Below are 17,955 nucleotides of genomic sequence, written 5' to 3'. Positions count from 1 at the left end.
TTTTCAGGCAGTGAATTGTTCTTTTTTAATGTTGGATGATGAAACAATTGCAAAATGTTAGATTCAGTGTGAGAAAGAGGGTGGTGTATGGTTCACACTATGTTCATCAAAGTGTGCTTCGCATTGAACAAATCATTTTCATTGTATCCAAATGATCACAAAACATGACTTGGGCTAAGAATTTAGTTCAACATTATTGCATCTTCTGGAGTTTAAATGGGTTTTTCGTATTTGAGGGGCCTCACACTATGAGGGAAGAAGTCAAATGTTGAAACACTGAGCAAAAGGGAAGATATACGCACCCACTAGCACAAGGACAGCTTGTGGATTTTGTTCTCTTGTCAGAGGATTTACCTTTCATTGTCTACTGCCAGAGACAGCAGTCTGCTTTTTTAATCAAGGATGCCGTTTTGAATCCTAGTAGCTTCATGATGTGATAACAACTGTTTTTCATGGTTATCCACTGCCACATAGGACAAAATCCATGGGATCTTGTCATCTAAACATTTTGACATTGCAAATGTAATATGTCAGCAAATGACTTTGGCTGTAATATTAACTTGAGGTATGCTGTAATTTTTCTTTGGCTATTTTGAATCACATATTCCACAAATTCAGACGTGTTAGAGGGTTTTAAAAGGAACTAATTGAAAGTGAATTTTACATGTATTTTTAACATCCATTCATTCTCAACACTGTTCATCTTTGTGTAAGGACATTACAAATCAGTTACATTGTTTTGACCACATTTTTTTGGACTATTGAAGTACCTCCATCAAATATAAATGCATGGCGCTACTAATTTTACTTTGATGCTAACGTTTTGATGGGGATTCAATTAAAAGATGGAGTCATTTCAAAGTTTCAAGATGAAGGGTTTAGTGTGCTAAACATGAAACACAAGCCATCCTTGAACTACGTATTCATCTGCCTCCATCCTATTCATAATCCAAGGCTTGGAGACTTGCCTCACACAAGGAACCCTAATTATTGAGAAGTGAAAATTTTCAAGAATTGCAGGATTTTACATCACAGACTCAAATCTGCTCTTCAACAGTGTATTGGATATGTGAATGCTTCTGTTCATGCTGAGGCAACGAGCCAAAGCAGTCATGCAAAAAAAAAAAAAACAACAACAATAAAAAGGCAATGCTTTTTCTTAGATGGCAAAGTTAAAAAATAGCCTTGCTGGCTTCCGGGTGAATTTTTAGGTCACTGAAGAGCATAAAATAAAGTTAGTTGGCAGAAAAAGCAAAGTCACACAACAGTGTTTGGTCATCTAGGATGTCAGATGATAGAGTAAACCAAGCTTTAAATTTTACTATATAGAATAGCACCCTTAAGGCCATGTGGACACCAACTACTGTGTTGCATCACGTGACCTACGCATTGGGTCACGCAGCACCTAATTCTAATTTTATCTAATTCAGTATTGTAAAGTATTCCAGAGATGATGTTTTATTTCATGTGCCTCTGTCTATTATCTGTGGGGTGGCTGATGATGTCAGCTGGAACACATTACTCATACAATAATTGATTTTTTCTACAAAATGTAAGTAAACCAGGGTGATGACTCAATGTGTTTGATACTTGCTTTATCTTGACTGTACTTAGGACAATGCTATTCTGAGATAACAACAATCTGGCTAAAAATACTGGCAGGTGTAGAAGGTGTCTACTCTTGTTTTAGTTTGGAAAGGATGTTTGACACTCAGAGTGTGACTGCACTATGTTGTGACATGGCTAAATCACCGTCTGCTTCTTTTGTCTCTAGGGGATCACCTTGCCTCGGACATACCGTGGCATGAAGCCATTCAGAAGGCCATCAAATCTCGCTGTGACTCACTATTCATGCACACATTCCAGTAAGCAGGACCAATGAGTATTTAGCTGGGTGAACTCTGTGTGAACTTTCCGCTGAAAATTAGTGCCTGCTTTTTCAAGAATGCAATGTATATAAATAACACGCCTAATGCTTCTCAGAATAAACTATTGTTCTTCTTTTAATGGTACAAATATCTCATTGCTCAGTTTATTTCATGTGTGCGTCTGTCAATTTCTCAAAGTTATGTATGATGTCTCTGTTCTGGAACACTGATGGTGCGTGTAGAGGCAAAATATGCATCACTGCATCGACTATCTTCCTCCTGTCAAATAACCTCTTTAAAACTACTTGCATTGTCGCAACACTAACCACTGTAAGTATACTTGTTGGTTTAGCACTGCAGTGCGTGTAACCAAATAGTCCATTGAACAGTTCGGAAGTTAGGGTTTTAAATTGTAGCCAGCGAACCCAGGACCTGGATGACTACAAGTGCTAGAAAAAATGAAAGGATGGATGTATTGCACTCTAATCCACAGATCCAGTGAGAAGATTGCCGCCTACTACACACTTATTTATAGAAAGACTGTGTAAATAATACAAGTCAAACACTATAGTGAATACACCGACTCGTGTCAGCCTTTTTTCCACTGCAAGAAACCTCAATCTGCTGAAGGTTGTGGTCCCTTGTGTACACACAACCATCTCATCCAACATCACTGACAGCCACACTTGTACAAATATCGCCACCACAATCCTTTCCCAGCAGCCCATCGACATTATCTCTGAAATGGATGGGCCAATTAGTCATCATCCACATTGTTTTGTTGGGCTCAACAGTCAAACTGATTCAATAAATGATTTCAATAATGGGCTTGTAATCATAGAGGCAGATTTTAGGGGTGGGAGGGGGGTTTGGCTGGGGTGGTGTTTATTTACGTGATCACTCAAATGCATTCAGCCTAACAATACACCACGACCTCAAAGTACAAGCTACCAGAAGGAACTGGAAATTACAAGATGGCTTATGAGACTATTGTTGAAAGTCTGGGTATTGATATCCAACTACATTAAAAGTAGCAGAGAGAGACACATTATCCATTATATGACTCAAGTCTGACATGTTCTATTTCACAAATGACATGTCACGCCGTCTCCAAGTAAAATGAACTCATTGAGCGCAAAAGGTCAAGTGTAAAAAAGCATACTGACACAAGCAAAGGAAATTTTTGCAAAAGATCATCGCCCAATTAATCGGTGAATGACAACAAGCCAATGTGGGTGTCAAGAGAAGTCATCGGCTGTCTGGAGAACAAGTATCTGGCTTTCTACTAATAATATTTGGCAACCTCTCAGATCCGTAGAGAGAGAGAGAGAGACAGAGAGAGAGAGACAGAGAGAGAGAGAGAGACAGAGAGAGAGAGAGAGAGACAGACAGAGCGACAGACAGAGCGACAGAGAGAGAGACAGAGAGAGAGAGAGAGAGAGAGAGAGAGAGAGAGAGAGAGAGAGAGAGAGAGAGAGAGAGAGAGAGAGAGAGAGAGAGAGAGAGAGAGAGAGAGAGAGAATGAATTTCATTTAAGTGCTTGGTTTAAACCCAGCTCATTTGGAAGATGTAAATGGATTGGGCAGCAAAAGAACGGCAAGGAGGTAAGAAGCGAGAGGAAGAAGAAGACGAGGGGAACAGCATGACCAAGTGAATGAGCAACCAAAGCAGAGAGAAAGAGAGAGAGACAGAGATAGAAAGAGAGAGTGCCTGAGTGAGAGAGAGTGCCCGAGAGAGAGAGTGCGAGAGAGAGAGAGAGAGAGCCCTCGGATTTCTGAGTGGCTTACGACACTCAGTGAACAGTCTGTGTTTCTGCATGCACTGTCAGTGTACCGGTCTGCTGCGAGGGATTGCGCGCTCCTTTGCCTTCCATATTTACCGCCCCTGCTTGCCTACCAGCACTAACCTTCAGCACCCTCTTCCAGTCGGCTGAAAAATCACCCGGAGAAGAGGGAAGAGAGTGAAACCTGCATGCCGCTGGGGATGCAAGAGGTGGATGCTTTTTTTTTCCCCCCGTCTTTTCTTTTTTTTTTTTTTTTTACCGAGATGAGCAACTGACATGGAATATTGTCACGTGAGAAAAGAGTGAACTGGGTTCACCTCTTGATTGCATTTATTTATTTTCTCCCCAGCATCGATCACTGAAAGCATGATTAACCGCTTGGACGGATTTAAACCTTAGAAGTTAATGACTGTTTCCGGAGATGGGCGATAATATATATCTTGGCAGACCTGCTGAAACTTAAGCAAGCAGGGGAGGAGAAAAGAGAACGATATTTAAAAGAATGTACTCTCATGATCATTGCAGCGGGGGACTGCGGAGGAGCTGAGGAGACAGAGCTCACGCATGCAGACTGGGGAACTTGTGCTTTCTACCATCTCTCCACTTGGATTCCTTCTCTTTCTGTCTCTTTCACTTGAAGAGAACTAAGACATTGTAAGCCTGCCAAGGATCTGGTGTCCACTGAAAGGAGAGAAGGGAGGGGGTGATGGTGAATTTGTACCACAGTGGGGTCCTTTTTAGATCCACACATAATTAGTGTCGGGGCACAAAGCGAGACGCTGAATGGAGATTGTCAGCTTTTGGATAGGGGTGAGTAGGAATCTTCTCAGATAAGATCGCTCCATGAGGACATTTTTTCATCTCTTCTCTCCACCCACCATTTGATCTATATCATAAACCAAGAGACTTTATCTTTCGCATTCCGGACAAGGATTTTCTTAGCTGACTAAATGAGACAACAACTAATCCTGTGTTAATCTTAAATACTTAGAAGGGGGGAGTAAACCGAATAAATAACTCAAATATGATGTGCTACATATGATGTGATAGGTGGACAAACAATATCCAGAGTGAATGGACATTTGCTTGGTAAAATCCCTGGATATTTATGCTGATGGATTTCCTTTTAATTGGACTGTATTTAAAGTGGCCAGTGAAGAAGCCCCCTGTGTTGATTCTGTTTTCATTGGGCATTTTTTTAAGAATGGTTCCCATGGCGGAGGGGGTTTGCCCCAGACTGTGCCGCTGCGACAGCAAGCTGCTGTACTGTGAGGGCTTGAACCTCACAGACATTCCCCAAAATCTGAGCAGTGCCATGGGCTTGTCCATGAGAGAGAACAACTTGACTGAACTACGTGAAGGACAACTGGCCGGCTTGTCGCAGCTCACCTGGCTCTACCTTGACCACAACAACATTGACATTGTCGAGGAGGCTGCGTTTGACAAGCTAAGGCGGGTCAAGGAATTAGACCTGAGCAGCAACCGGATTGAGACTCTGCCAAATGGTACCTTTAGGCCCCTCCCAAATTTGCGCATCCTGGACATCTCCTACAACAGGCTGCAGGCCCTCGAGCCTGACTTGTTCCATGGCCTTCGAAAGCTCACCAATCTGCATTTGCGCTACAACGCTCTCAAATTTGTGCCAGTACGGATTTTCCAAGACTGCCGGAGCATGCAGTTTCTCGACTTGGGATACAACCAACTGCAAAGTCTGGCACGGAACTCCTTTGCCGGACTCTTCAAGTTGACAGAGTTGCATCTTGAGCACAACGAGCTGGTTAAAGTCAACCTTGCCCATTTCCCTCGCCTGATCTCATTACGTACCCTGTATATGCACAACAATCGCGCAACCATTGTTGTCAACACCCTGGAATGGACATGGCATTTCTTGGATAAGATTGACTTGTCTGCCAATGAAATTGAGTACATAGAGCCACATGTTTTTGAGAGTGCACCCAACCTCAAGGTATTGATGCTAGACTCCAATCGGCTGACTTCTGTGGATCAGCGCATCTTGGATTCATGGTCCTCCCTGAACAGCATCACCCTGGGAGGGAACGACTGGGAGTGCGGCCGTAACGTTTGTGCCTTGGCCTCTTGGTTGAGTGCCTTTCGAGGGCAACGTGACAATTCACTGCTGTGTTCAAGCCCAGACACCGCACAAGGCGAGGATGTCTTGGATGCCGTCTATGCTTTTCAGCTCTGCGAAGATCCCCCACTGGAAGTTACGTCAGCGGGTCTGTATGCCTCCACAAGAGACCTGGTCCAAGGTGGCTCTGTGTTCCTTGGCCCCTTTACACCCAACCCTTATGATGGTGAGGGCGGTGAAGTGGTCACCAGTTCTTTCACTGTCACAGTGGGACATGACGACCTGGAGAGTACCATGCAGATCCACAAGGTTGTGACTGGCACAATGGCACTCATCTTTTCCTTCCTCATCATTGTACTCATGTTGTATGTGTCATGGAAGTGCTTTCCAGCCGGAATAAGACAATTAAGGCAGTGCTTCAGCAGTCAGCGTCGTAAACAGAAGCAGAAGCAAAACATGCAGCAGATGGCTACGATTTCTACGCCGGAGTACTATGTTGACTATAAGCCCAACCATATTGAGGGAGCTCTGGTAATCATAAATGAATATGGCTCCTGTACTTGCCAACAGCAACCTTCTCGGGAATGCGAGGTGTGACCTGGGGTTGACAGCACGATGTCATCCTGATTGACTATCAGCTATTTTTTTTAATATGCTGGAAAGGAAGGATAAAATGTATATTTTGGCCACATTTTATGCAGCTTCTCACTGTGATATGGAATGAGTTTGCTTCATGCAGCTGATCATTTTGCTGTGGATTTCCTGCTGTCTTCACTGATTTGAGGGTACGACGCAAAATGGGCTCCTGACTTTTGGAACTGTTGATGTACTAGCAACACTGACAGAAATATATCAGAAGCTGCGCACAGTCTTTTTTTTTTTTTTCTTTTCCATGACTGATGGACATTTTAGCTTTAATGTGTCTCTCTACTACAGGACATGTAATTAAGCTGTGGACACACACAAACACACAATGAAAAAAATATTTGTATTATGGTTAAGAATATTTGACCAGGGTGAAACAAAATATATTTAAGTTGGATTAAAACTGTAAAGAGTGTACAAATGTTAAAAGAAGTGCCACTGTGGATAAAGCTGATGAAGATAGTTCTTTTGTAAACTAAAAAAAAAGCTTAAATAAATGAATTGCTATTCACAGTGAAATCATTTGTATGTGAGACGCTTATCAGAAAGGACGGATGACAACAATGCTGGGCAAGCAATACGTCTGAGTATCCTTCAACCAAAAAAAACAACAGCAAAACTAGCTAACCAACTAGAAGATATGAAAGTGGCAGAGAGAGATTTGCTTCTCAAATGTAATGTCCATGATCTACATTTTACTCTATCTCTTTAAAGTCACGTGTGTTGCTTTATGTTTCACAAGCAGTGTGATTTGACCGTCTTTTGCTCTAAAATAACTTGATCAAGCCATTACATTCTGATCAGTTGGCACACTTCCATATAATATGTGTGCACCATACAAGTAAAGAAAGCAGAATGTCAAACATTTCAAAAATTTACGTCACTCCTCGTTTCTTACTTTTTTGGCTTTCGTGGTGACGTCACTGAATCAAGCACAGAGAGACCAACTACCATCTAAAGCGGACATATTTATATTTCAAATGCGGATTTAAATCACTAAAATAGAGCAACCCATTGGCTTCAAGGGAGACTTGAACATTCAATTATCTGTGTTTTCGTGTTATGTAAAATGTTTGTTGTACACATTTTCATGTGTATATACATATATAGGTATATATATACTTTTTTTGGTGTTGTGTACAGATGTTTTGTTTCCTGTCTTTTAACAAGAGCTGCTGAATTTTGTGGGCGGAGGTGGGGACTGTAAAATGGAGCTGGAGGATGTCAGCGACTGCAGAAAGAGGGAACAGACTGCTCTCTAGTGTGCATATATTCACAGAGTGTTGATGCCTTTTGCCAATTGTACACGAGATTATGACTCAAATCCCACAGCAGTGGACGCATACAACAACTGCAATGAATTTTGTGGAGGGGAAAAAAAAAATGCAGCATCATTTTGTGTTATTTTGATATAAATTAAAATTATGTTTACAAAGTGTAATTCAGCAGGAATAAAAAAAACAAAAAAAACAAACATGTTCTCAGAATTCACTCAAGACAATGTTTCTAATAAAGGAGAAAGGTGACACATGAACTTTGGTTGAAATCGGGCCACTGGGGACATGGCAGTATCCAATCACTTTACTTTTACTAGGCTATGTAGCCATCATTGAATAGGTTGTCATACCCAAATGGGATTTATGGCCGAATTTTATGGTTTTCTGTGGATGGACAAAACTAAATTGCAAGCTATCAAAACGTATTAGACAAAATATAATTATTTACTTCCTGTACATACCTCATTCATATTAATATAAGTAGCCACATTGTATATAATGTAAAAAAGATAATATTATTTTAATTCTTTCTACTTTTGTAATGTTTATTGTTAGGATTTATTTTTCTTCATACTTATTTGGACTGAAAAGGGAGAAGCTCTCCAATTGCGTTATACAATTGCATTGTAAAATGACAATAAAGGGCATTCTATTCTATTTTAATAATAGTTGAAGGGATACTGATACCATTGTCCTTCAATAATTGTCCGACATTATAAAGATTTCACTATGCGCCCCGACACAATGATTTACATCTAAAGGGAAGTCCATTTCTGAACAATATGTATGTCCACATGCTATATATGAAGGCACCGGTAAAAGGCCTAAACGAATAATAACAATAATTGAAGGAAAAGAACTTGAGGATAGTCAAATCTAATGTTGAAAAAAAATAAATATTCTAACTTTTTAACCGACATCAATCGCTACTCATGTTGAGGGGGTGAACTATTCAACTTTGAGGTAATTTATCAGTGAACATGTATCAAGGGAGGATAATGGTTATTAGTTGCCTTGTGAGATTTATGATCCAGTTCGTATTTGACCCATTTGAACACTCCAAATGGCTGTTAATCATGAGCTGATACCCTGCAAATGCAAAACGTGGGACGAGGAAATAGATTCAAATTCTTCTCTCATCATCATATCTGTCAAGCAATTTTGTCCTTAGCTGTCCTTCAAGGTGCGTCACTGTCTGCGTGACATGCGACTGATGAATCTTAAGAGTGTGAAGCTTCATTTATTTAAATATTGGATGGTGTCTGGCATTGAGGCCAATGGTGGCATCACCATTGATTTCGGTTGACTTTTTTCTTAACTAAGCGACAAGACCGAAAGGTTACGGAGAACAACTGAATATTTTAAAGCTTAGAGTCCTGAGGGCTGACATTAAACTACTTTCAACTTATCTCCATTCCTGCTCACCTATACTTTCTCCTTTCCTTTCACCCTGTCTCTCACTGACAATAATAACTGCACATGGAGGGGGGAGACATAATTCATTCAATTGACATTAGATTATATCTCTACCTTACCTATGCCTGGATCAGATATCTGCTGGCGAACTAGATAAATAATGGTCAAGAGACAATAAAGTCATATTTGAGCACAGTACCGATTCTGTAGTCGAGGTTACTTGATGGTAGGAAACTGACTGACTGACTTTATTGTATGATTATTTAATTCCACAATGGCACATTGTGAGAATTGGGGGAAGTAGAAGAACGAGATGGTGACTTGCTCCAGGGCATCGGTCTAGTTGCAATTTCTTATTGTCTCCAATGGGACTCTCACTGTAACAGTGAGGTCCCTAAGTCCAAAGTTCATGAGAAGCTGCCGCCCTGCCATAACATGGTGTGATGCCTGTCTGACGCACGACATAGTCTGCTTTTTTTCCTCATGTTCAGTGTGATGAGCCAAGCTGCTTTCCAGCTGCATGACGTATTGCCCATTTTTACCTTTACATGTGCACAATTGAGCACATGCGAACTGCACACACATGCATAACAAACGGAGAAATAGTGTGATGTAGGTCGATAATGTTGCACATTTACAATGGTATGCAACTACTGATACAAAGCGTAAAGGTTACAGCGATCCAAACATGGAATGTTGTGAAGCTCACAAAGAGGAACATTCTCTTGAGTGTGAACATCAGGTAAAAGGTCAATCATTACATTTCTATGACCCTAAACAATACAACCACTTACAAGCTGAAATAGCGAGTTAAGTCTGTCTTGAGATGTTTTTCCGAAGTTGTGTTGAAACTGAAAGACTGCAACATTAAAAAAGAGGTCTCTAGGTCGCTGTGTAAAAAATTGCATACTAAGAGTCATTTATACGTTATCATCTACAGTATAAGCCTTTCATGTTTTAACATAACACACCTCTACAATACGTAGGATTTAAATTAAATGTTGCTTTAGTGTGGATATAAAAATCCACAATTGGGCCCGAAATAGCTGCAAACACTGAAATTGGAATTGTTCATCCAATAGATCCAACCAGCCTCTAAACACAGACTAGCATATCATATTTTGACAGCTAGATCCGCCGACCAGTCGTGAGTATTTAATGAGCCAGAAGGGACAATGGCTTTTTTTTTTTTTTCCATAACGTGTTGGATTATGACAAAACGTCACTCTACCGACAGACCTTTAAAAAATGGCTTGCAGCAAACGCATTGACACAAAAACAAAATCCTTGAAAAAACAAATTAACCTAGCTTCCTGTGAGGAGTATTGATTGAGCAACATTCTGCCGTGTCATTGGTGCGAGGGCTGTGCTGCATAATAAACATTTAACACCCCCTCATAACTAGATGCAGAGCTAAATCACGGGTGGCGTGTACTGCAGTAGGCTGCAAGGAGATGGTGATGACGGATGGCAATGCGTGGGCGGCTTTGCACTGCTTCTTTTATAACAGGTGGGGTTATAATCAGAATCACCACACTATTAACGAACAGTGCTGTATTTGAACCAAAAAGCCATTTCAAACCAGTTTTCCCATTGTACACTCCCCTCTAAATGTCAGCTACTTTCTAGCACGCTATTACTACAAGTACAAGTAGAGCCATTTGTTTCAATACACTCATGCATACTGTGTATTCATTCAAAAAAATACGGTAAAAAAAACTACACGTCAAACATTGCAGGGGTTCGGAATAAGTAAATCTGCATACATCTAGTTCTAGCACGACGAGCCACCCTCTCCTATAAAAGCAGCAAACTGTCGGAATATTAAATGTATTAAAACAGACGAGAGTCCAACGGGGCACTTTGATTATATTCATTAACTGGGATAATTCTCGGGGCAGCCTATAGCGACCGATCCATTTACATGCAGTAGGGGTGCCACTGAATAAATAATAATGACAGAGGAGTCATTATTCTTACGTACATATGGCACAGTAGGTAGAAAGAACCGTGGCTGCCGCTGAGGAGGTGAAATTGCTTGGAGAATGGGGACAAGCTGGGAAGCTGAATAGTCATTAGATGGAACCAGATGAAGATAAAAGCACTTCAAATTAATGGTCATCATTATTGGTATTATTTTCATCATCATGGTCATTATTATACATGAGGTGTTTGGTTTTAGTAAAGGGTATGTCGATTTTTGCTAATGCTTTGCCTCACTCTTGAAATAAAACATCAGGGTCAGTCAGTCAGATAATACGTGGCAACAGCTGGGTCTACATCTGGGACTCCATGTAACCAGTCTAATAGCACATGTGGGTCAGTTCCTAATATTTAGAGTATTACGGTGTCTGATTTAAAAAGCTTTACCCAGGACTGAACTGAGGATTTTTTTTTTTTTACCTAATTTTACCCATACACACACATCTACACTGTTTTGATATTTATATTTGCCCCTCAGGAAGTTTAAGCCATAAGTGTTTGTTGTTGTGTTTAAGACAAAATTTATATGCTGGCCAGAATTGGAGTCAAATAGAGGTTTTACATTTATTACTAAAACATTCACAACTTTAGTTGTTGTTTTTCAACAACGTATAAGAATCCATGTCATTTCTAGCACATAATAGATTAATTAAAGATCTGCAACATGCCACTTTCTTGTGTCATTTGACAATAAATACAAGTGTGGCCATTGTATGAAATGAAGGGAATCCCATATTCACTGCATTGTATGCATTTCAATATTTATATGGATTTTTATTTTATGTGTTGCATCAGGGTTACTGGGCATCCTTTGTAGTTATTTCCCCCCCAAAATTATTGTAATTAGTAGAAATCAACACGGCAAGGGAACTACCGTATTGGGCAAAAGCAAAGTGTTTTAATACCTATAAATGTGTAATTTTCAAATACGTATTCAATATTCATCTTAATTTGAATATGAATGAAATCAATATGAAATATGAATGTCCCCATTTTACAACATTTGAACCGAGAATAAAAATAATATTTTGAAAAGCCTGTTCCCATAAGCCCTTCTTATGCATCATTTTGTTAAATGAATCACCATGACAACTGCATCCCTCAGCCCTATTTGTAACCACAACGCCTCATACGCACTGAATCACAGAGATGCTTTGATTACATATTTCAAAGGCAACAGAGCAAAAACTGTAGGGCTTCCGATTTGAGCAAAAAGTTAACCCAGGTTAAAGGAAATAAAAAGAGACAGCATTTATCATTTCCTGTTTATCTGATCAGTGTCAGGGTGAATAAATGCTTTTCTCCCCACTCTCTGCTGCCTCTCTCTTCAGTCTGAGAGGGCAGATTGGCATCTGGAGCAGCAAATGAGATTGGCTGCATAAATAGGACTGCTCCATTCTCCAAGTGTCAACGGAGAAAACTGTGTTTACTGTTTACCAAAGCACCGTGCTTAAATGCATCCTGGGTGCAATATGTACTCTAGTAAGCGCGTTTCGGTAAAGGTTTTCACGAGGGGGGCGGGGGTATATTAGAATCTAGTGAAATTGAAATATATGCACTTACCTGTCATTTTTGAGACAGTGATCCAGAGGCAATGTAAAAAAAAAAAGGAGAGAAATGAGATAAAAGGTTTGCTAGCATGAGTTCTAAATACGTATATTTCTGGAATCAAACAAACCATTCATCATTTACCAAAAGATATTGAATGGAAAAGAATGTCATCCTATTAACACAATATACGATTGGAAATTTGAACATGTACTGAAAATGATAATCCAAACTAAACCCAAAATGTTGAAGAGCACAGGAAATTACAGTAGTTCATTGAAACTGTACATGTACTGTAGATGCCCATTCAACACAATAAAGTATCTCAACCATCTAACCTCCTTCTGCAGTAGTCCGAGGATATAATCACACATACAGAGCACAATACAGTACTGGGGGCTAAGAAAACCATGTTGAAGGAAATGAAAACAGATAAAAATCCTATAGGAGTTTCAAAACAAAAACAGCAAGGCAAGACTCTTGCTATCATTGGGTTTCATAGACTTGCGTGTGTGTATATATATATATATATATATATATATATGTATGTGTGTGTGTGTGTGTGTGTGTGCGTGTGTGCGTGTGTGCGTGTGTGCGTGTGTGTGTGTAAAATCATCATGTTTTGTTTATTAGACCTTATTTTGAGTAGGTTAAACTCCATAAGTAGATAAGCAACATAAACATTTAAAATGAATATTTTCTGGCCATGTAAAAAGAAAGAGGATTAAAGTGTCTTTACACAGATCTGCCTCATTTGTTATAACCATTCTGACCATCATAATCCATTAAGTGTCAACTTGAGCAGCAGTAATTCAATCAATCTCATAATAGAAATGGTTGCTCTGAGCTCCTGCTGTGGGGCTTACTGATAGTGTGCTAAGAATGACAAGGTACATTAAAATGTTCTGGAGCATGCAATCCCACCCTACCCCCCAAAGAAAGCATTTACTGCGTTCTGCATGCACCAAGGACACGCAACAGTAAGGTCGGGATCAAACATCGGTGGAATACTGAATAGGCTATGGAGATTCTGGGATCCCACTCATCCTGCCTTTTATAAAGTTAAAATATCTCTAGAAAAGCAAATTGAGACTACACTTCTAGGAAAGTTATAAAAATGGCACAGTGCGAAATGTCACTGCAATGGAAAACAACAAATAAAAATGTGCATGTCAATGTAGGTTATATCGTTTACATTAAAACCACTGTTAAGAACAAGAGCCCTTCCTCGAATACAAACGAACAACAACCGAAAACAACATCAGAAAACAGTATAGTGATCAAAATGAGACTTTTGTCGCAATTTGGTAAATTTCATTTGTTCACTATCGGTTAGTCCACACAGGTCAGTGTTATTTTTGCAAATGATTGCGTAATCTAAAAAAAAAAAAAAAAGGCTTTCCCTCTTTGATAATGTATTAGTAAATGTTGATCATTACTTGAGGGGCACTGAAAAGTCATGCTTTTGCAGGTACGAGGCCTCCACCCAATCCCGGTGACACAACTTTATATGTATGTAAAGGTCTTTTAATCCAGTTAATGTGATTTGGTTTGGGAGCAATGGGATCAAAAGAGGTAGGACTTATTATGAACCAGGGTGTGGAGGAAGAATTGGTTGTTAAAGTTCAGAGAGGTGGGATTTTGGGCGTAGCACCTAATTGAGTTAGGAAAATGTTTTACTTGAGCTACCAACATGTCCTTTTAGCCATTTGCTAACTGGTACAAGCGGCAATACAATGGTTCATATAAAGGGATAGGTGTACAGCTCTATAGATAGCATAGTGTTAAAAAGAAGATTGCCTTGGTACTTGTTAAGTCGGCATCAAATGCATGTCCCAGGAGTGTGACAAAAATAAACTTTTCCAAACTTTACTTTGAAGGTGCTCTCAGAATTGTTGGATGCTGATGAAACGTAAACACTTTTGGGATATCTATCCATCCATCTACTTGTGTTTACTGATTCCTTATGGTAATAATGGACTGACAAAAACAAAAAATATATATATTATTTTCAGTTCTTCTTTTTTAATCTCAGATGTGACTAGATAAATGCAAACATTTGTTTGATACATGCATACAGAAACTTGATCAGGCATCTTCTCATTTAATTTTTACATCGATTTAAACAGGGCAACATACTGCAAAGACCAAATTGCTAGAGTTATCGAGCGTCTGTATCACTCATTCAAAACCGATCAACATGCTTTAGTGGAATTGCTAGACTTGTGCAACTGCACAAACTCAAAGAGTGCTAGTGCCCTACAAACATGCTGCAGTTAAATTAAATCAGAGTTAGACGTCCTACTGTTACTTTCAAAATCATATGCATGCACCCTTCGGGCTAGTGTTGTTTCCTCCTCTGTTGATGGTCTTTGGAAACAGTGTGTGGGAGTGGGAATGGGAATGAGGATTGTTGTTTTAATGCTGGCACTAATGAAGCCCATGGGTACTCCATGACAAAGGTAGGATGTTTGATGAGAAGGTATTTTGTCCAGTTAATGCTCCAAAATTGGCATCCATGTGATTCAAGGTTTTAGAGCTTTTGCTTTTGTGTAAAAAAAAAAAAAAATAGATGGTAAAAGTTAGCAAGTAGCTATACCTCCTGTGCAGTTTTCCATTATAGTGTACAATAGCAAACTAACTAGAAATGAAAAGAGTAAAGTTAAATGACAAAAAAATAGAAACTTTCTTCATATTTAATTTATTTATTTTCGAAATCCTACTGCTCGTCGTAGCCTTGGCCTGGCAGATATGAGCAAATGGTTACATTCTGTGCAGGACCACAACTTGACTGACAGACATTCCTGCAGCTTGTTATTTTTTTTATATTGTGGGCTCATTGGCAGCATTCAAGACCATGTTGTTATCAAGTTTAAACAGCAACTCCAGTTTTTGGTAATGTTGCTGTTGTGTCTTCATTTGTTGATCACAGTCTTCACTTTGGGTGATGTTTCTAATTGTTCAGGGCATGGCCTATACCAATGACAAATCATTTTGTATCTTTTTACGTTCTTAGCGAGTCATGGTAAGTGTGGACGGCACTAATGAAGGGACATGGAAATTTTCACTGTTTTATATTTATCTGTGCAATGGAATAACCACTGATTAAACCAATGTTCTCTGTGGTCTTTGTATACTAAAGTGATAATCATTGTATGTGGGAACAAAACAACAGGGACTGAGAGTTAAAGGTTTGGAGGATAGAGAGTGTACAATGCCAAAATCCAATAGAACCAGATGGTCCCCAGAATGAGTAGCGCCGAGAGCACCTTACCTTCCCCCTTCACAATTTACAGTGTGCATGGAACTACATCAAACCCCCACCCTTCAATAGATGCCATGGAAGTGGCTTCTATTTTATATTATTAACATTACATATTAAAATCGAATATTAAGGTAAACGTTAAGCTCGAAGACGTTCCCCTTTGAATAATAATATGTTGAAAAACATGAACAAACGTATCTTAAGTAAAGAATGAAATAAAATACAAAGTAATCAGCGGGGATGTTTCTTTCACAAGCACAACACACTGCGCAACAACACTTCCCACACTCAGTGAGACTTGTGGAGACCTATCCATCAATCATGAATAGTTAGCCCATGTCATTTAAACACGTGCATCACATAATTCACGGAAATTTCCAGGGTTCAGACGTAATCACCAAGCAATTGCTTTGCTTTTGTCTGAGTTTGTGCTGCTAAGAAAAAGGCTTTCAGGCACTTTTAGTATGCCGCATAAACAATAATCCCACATCAAAATAAGCACGTTGTTACAAAAGCTCTCCAACAGAAAAATGTTATCGTCTCAAAATCGGAAAATGAGGTTAGACTGCTTTTTTGCCCCACATGACCCTTTGGGGAATTATTGTGTCCATTAAATAGAAAACAACAAGGAGTCCATATGATAAATATGCTTTGCTGAGTGAGGGCTGGAGTGTTTTGGTGAAGTCCTGCCATAAGGGCCTCGGTAGGGGGTGGAGAGATGGGATATGCTCTCCAGTTATTGTTGTTTGAGAGGCCACTGAGCCTCTTGATCCCTGGGTAATCTCCAGCTATCTGTCTGAGTTATCACCTCTCCTCAAATAGGTCATCCCAGTCACTTCCACTTTTTAGACAGAACGAAACCCCCACGGAAAAAAAACAATAATCAAGCAAAATCAACCACATCCTAATCCAAATAGGATGAGCCATATAAAAAAAAAAAAAAAAGACACAACCAATAATCGAGAAAAATCAACCACATCCTAAATCCAAATAGGATTATTAAGTAAGCAAACCAATAACACAGATACATAACAGGTATGACCTGGAATCACCCTTGATGTTTTATAATGAGAAATATCGGGTTACGCATTGGTTTAAACCTATGCTACAAAACACGGTGACCCTTTTAATAAGCGTGTATGATGTGATTTTAACAAGTTTGAAGAATTGATGTCGGGAAATTCCACACACCACGATGTAATCATTTGCATCAGTGAACATAAATACATCCAGTCAATGGAGACGGAGTAACTGACCTACTGAGTATGCCACCTTCTGGTGCCTAGGGTTAAATTCCAAATGTACCCATTTGGGGGAAACTTTGTAGGATTCTGACTTCAGAATAGATGTCACAGAGGACGGGTGAACATACTGCTAGGCTTTATATTCAATACATCACTTCCTATTATCTAGTCTACATTCCGGTCACACCGCAACACTGGGCACCATTGTCTTGAGGTTTGGTGGAAAACGGGAAGCATCGGTCATGATTAAAAGAACAATTCATCATCTAAACCACTGGCGCTTGACAGCATTTCCAGCATCATCAAAAGGTCTTTGTGGTGCCCTTCCCAGAATCCCATGCTCGCAGAAGACTGGACAACAACATACTTTTAATATGTTATCTTCACAGAGGGTAGCGTTATCTTCTCTTAGCAACCTTTGCGAAATGGGGAAGCAATAGAGCCGTAGTTTTAATTTTGTATGTATATGATAATTACCTTTCACCACAAATGAGCAGAAGAATATGTATATTTAACATAATCCTATCATAGATGATGAGAATGGCACACTTGCTAGACTGACAGTGCAAGCTTTAGTTGACCTACTTAAGACAAACTTATAAGTAAAGTGAATTAATTTGTATTTTCTCTTCCCCGCCCAAAAGAGTTCACCATTTTTTATTCAAGCTATGCTAGAAGATTGTCTGTGACTGCTTAATAACAAAAGAGGCTAAACAAAAGGGAGGAATAAACCAGGTCTTATTTTGCTATGAATGCATCTAAAAAAAATACTTGCACACACATGGCCACAAACACATCTCTGCATCCCATTCCAAGTTCAGTTTAGGTAGGCGATGG

The 17,955-nt window shown here is 39.5% G+C and overlaps 2 protein-coding genes across 2 annotated transcripts in view; one reads left to right on the top strand and one right to left on the bottom strand.

Annotated features, from left to right (window-relative positions):
- ctnna2 (catenin (cadherin-associated protein), alpha 2) overlaps positions 1 to 17,955 on the bottom strand; it is a 146,605-nt gene that overhangs the window by 67,519 nt on the left and 61,131 nt on the right. The window lies entirely within an intron of this gene.
- Positions 3,617 to 7,772, top strand: lrrtm1 (leucine rich repeat transmembrane neuronal 1). Its single transcript, XM_061275450.1, has one exon. It carries the CDS (start codon positions 4,760 to 4,762, stop codon positions 6,335 to 6,337), a length of 1,578 nt encoding a protein of 525 aa, XP_061131434.1. The 5' UTR covers positions 3,617 to 4,759; the 3' UTR covers positions 6,338 to 7,772.

Source organism: Syngnathus typhle, linkage group LG3 (genome assembly GCF_033458585.1).
Source record: "Syngnathus typhle isolate RoL2023-S1 ecotype Sweden linkage group LG3, RoL_Styp_1.0, whole genome shotgun sequence".
Classification (NCBI taxonomy): Eukaryota; Metazoa; Chordata; class Actinopteri; order Syngnathiformes; family Syngnathidae; genus Syngnathus; species Syngnathus typhle.
Note: the sequence above shows the minus strand (reverse complement) of the source record. Positions and strands in the feature narration are given on the sequence as shown.

What these genes read in the sequence shown, in the direction of transcription:
- lrrtm1 (XM_061275450.1), top strand. Translation starts at nt 4,760, where the DNA reads ATGCTGATGGATTTCCTTTTAATTGGACTGTATTTAAAGTGGCCAGTG.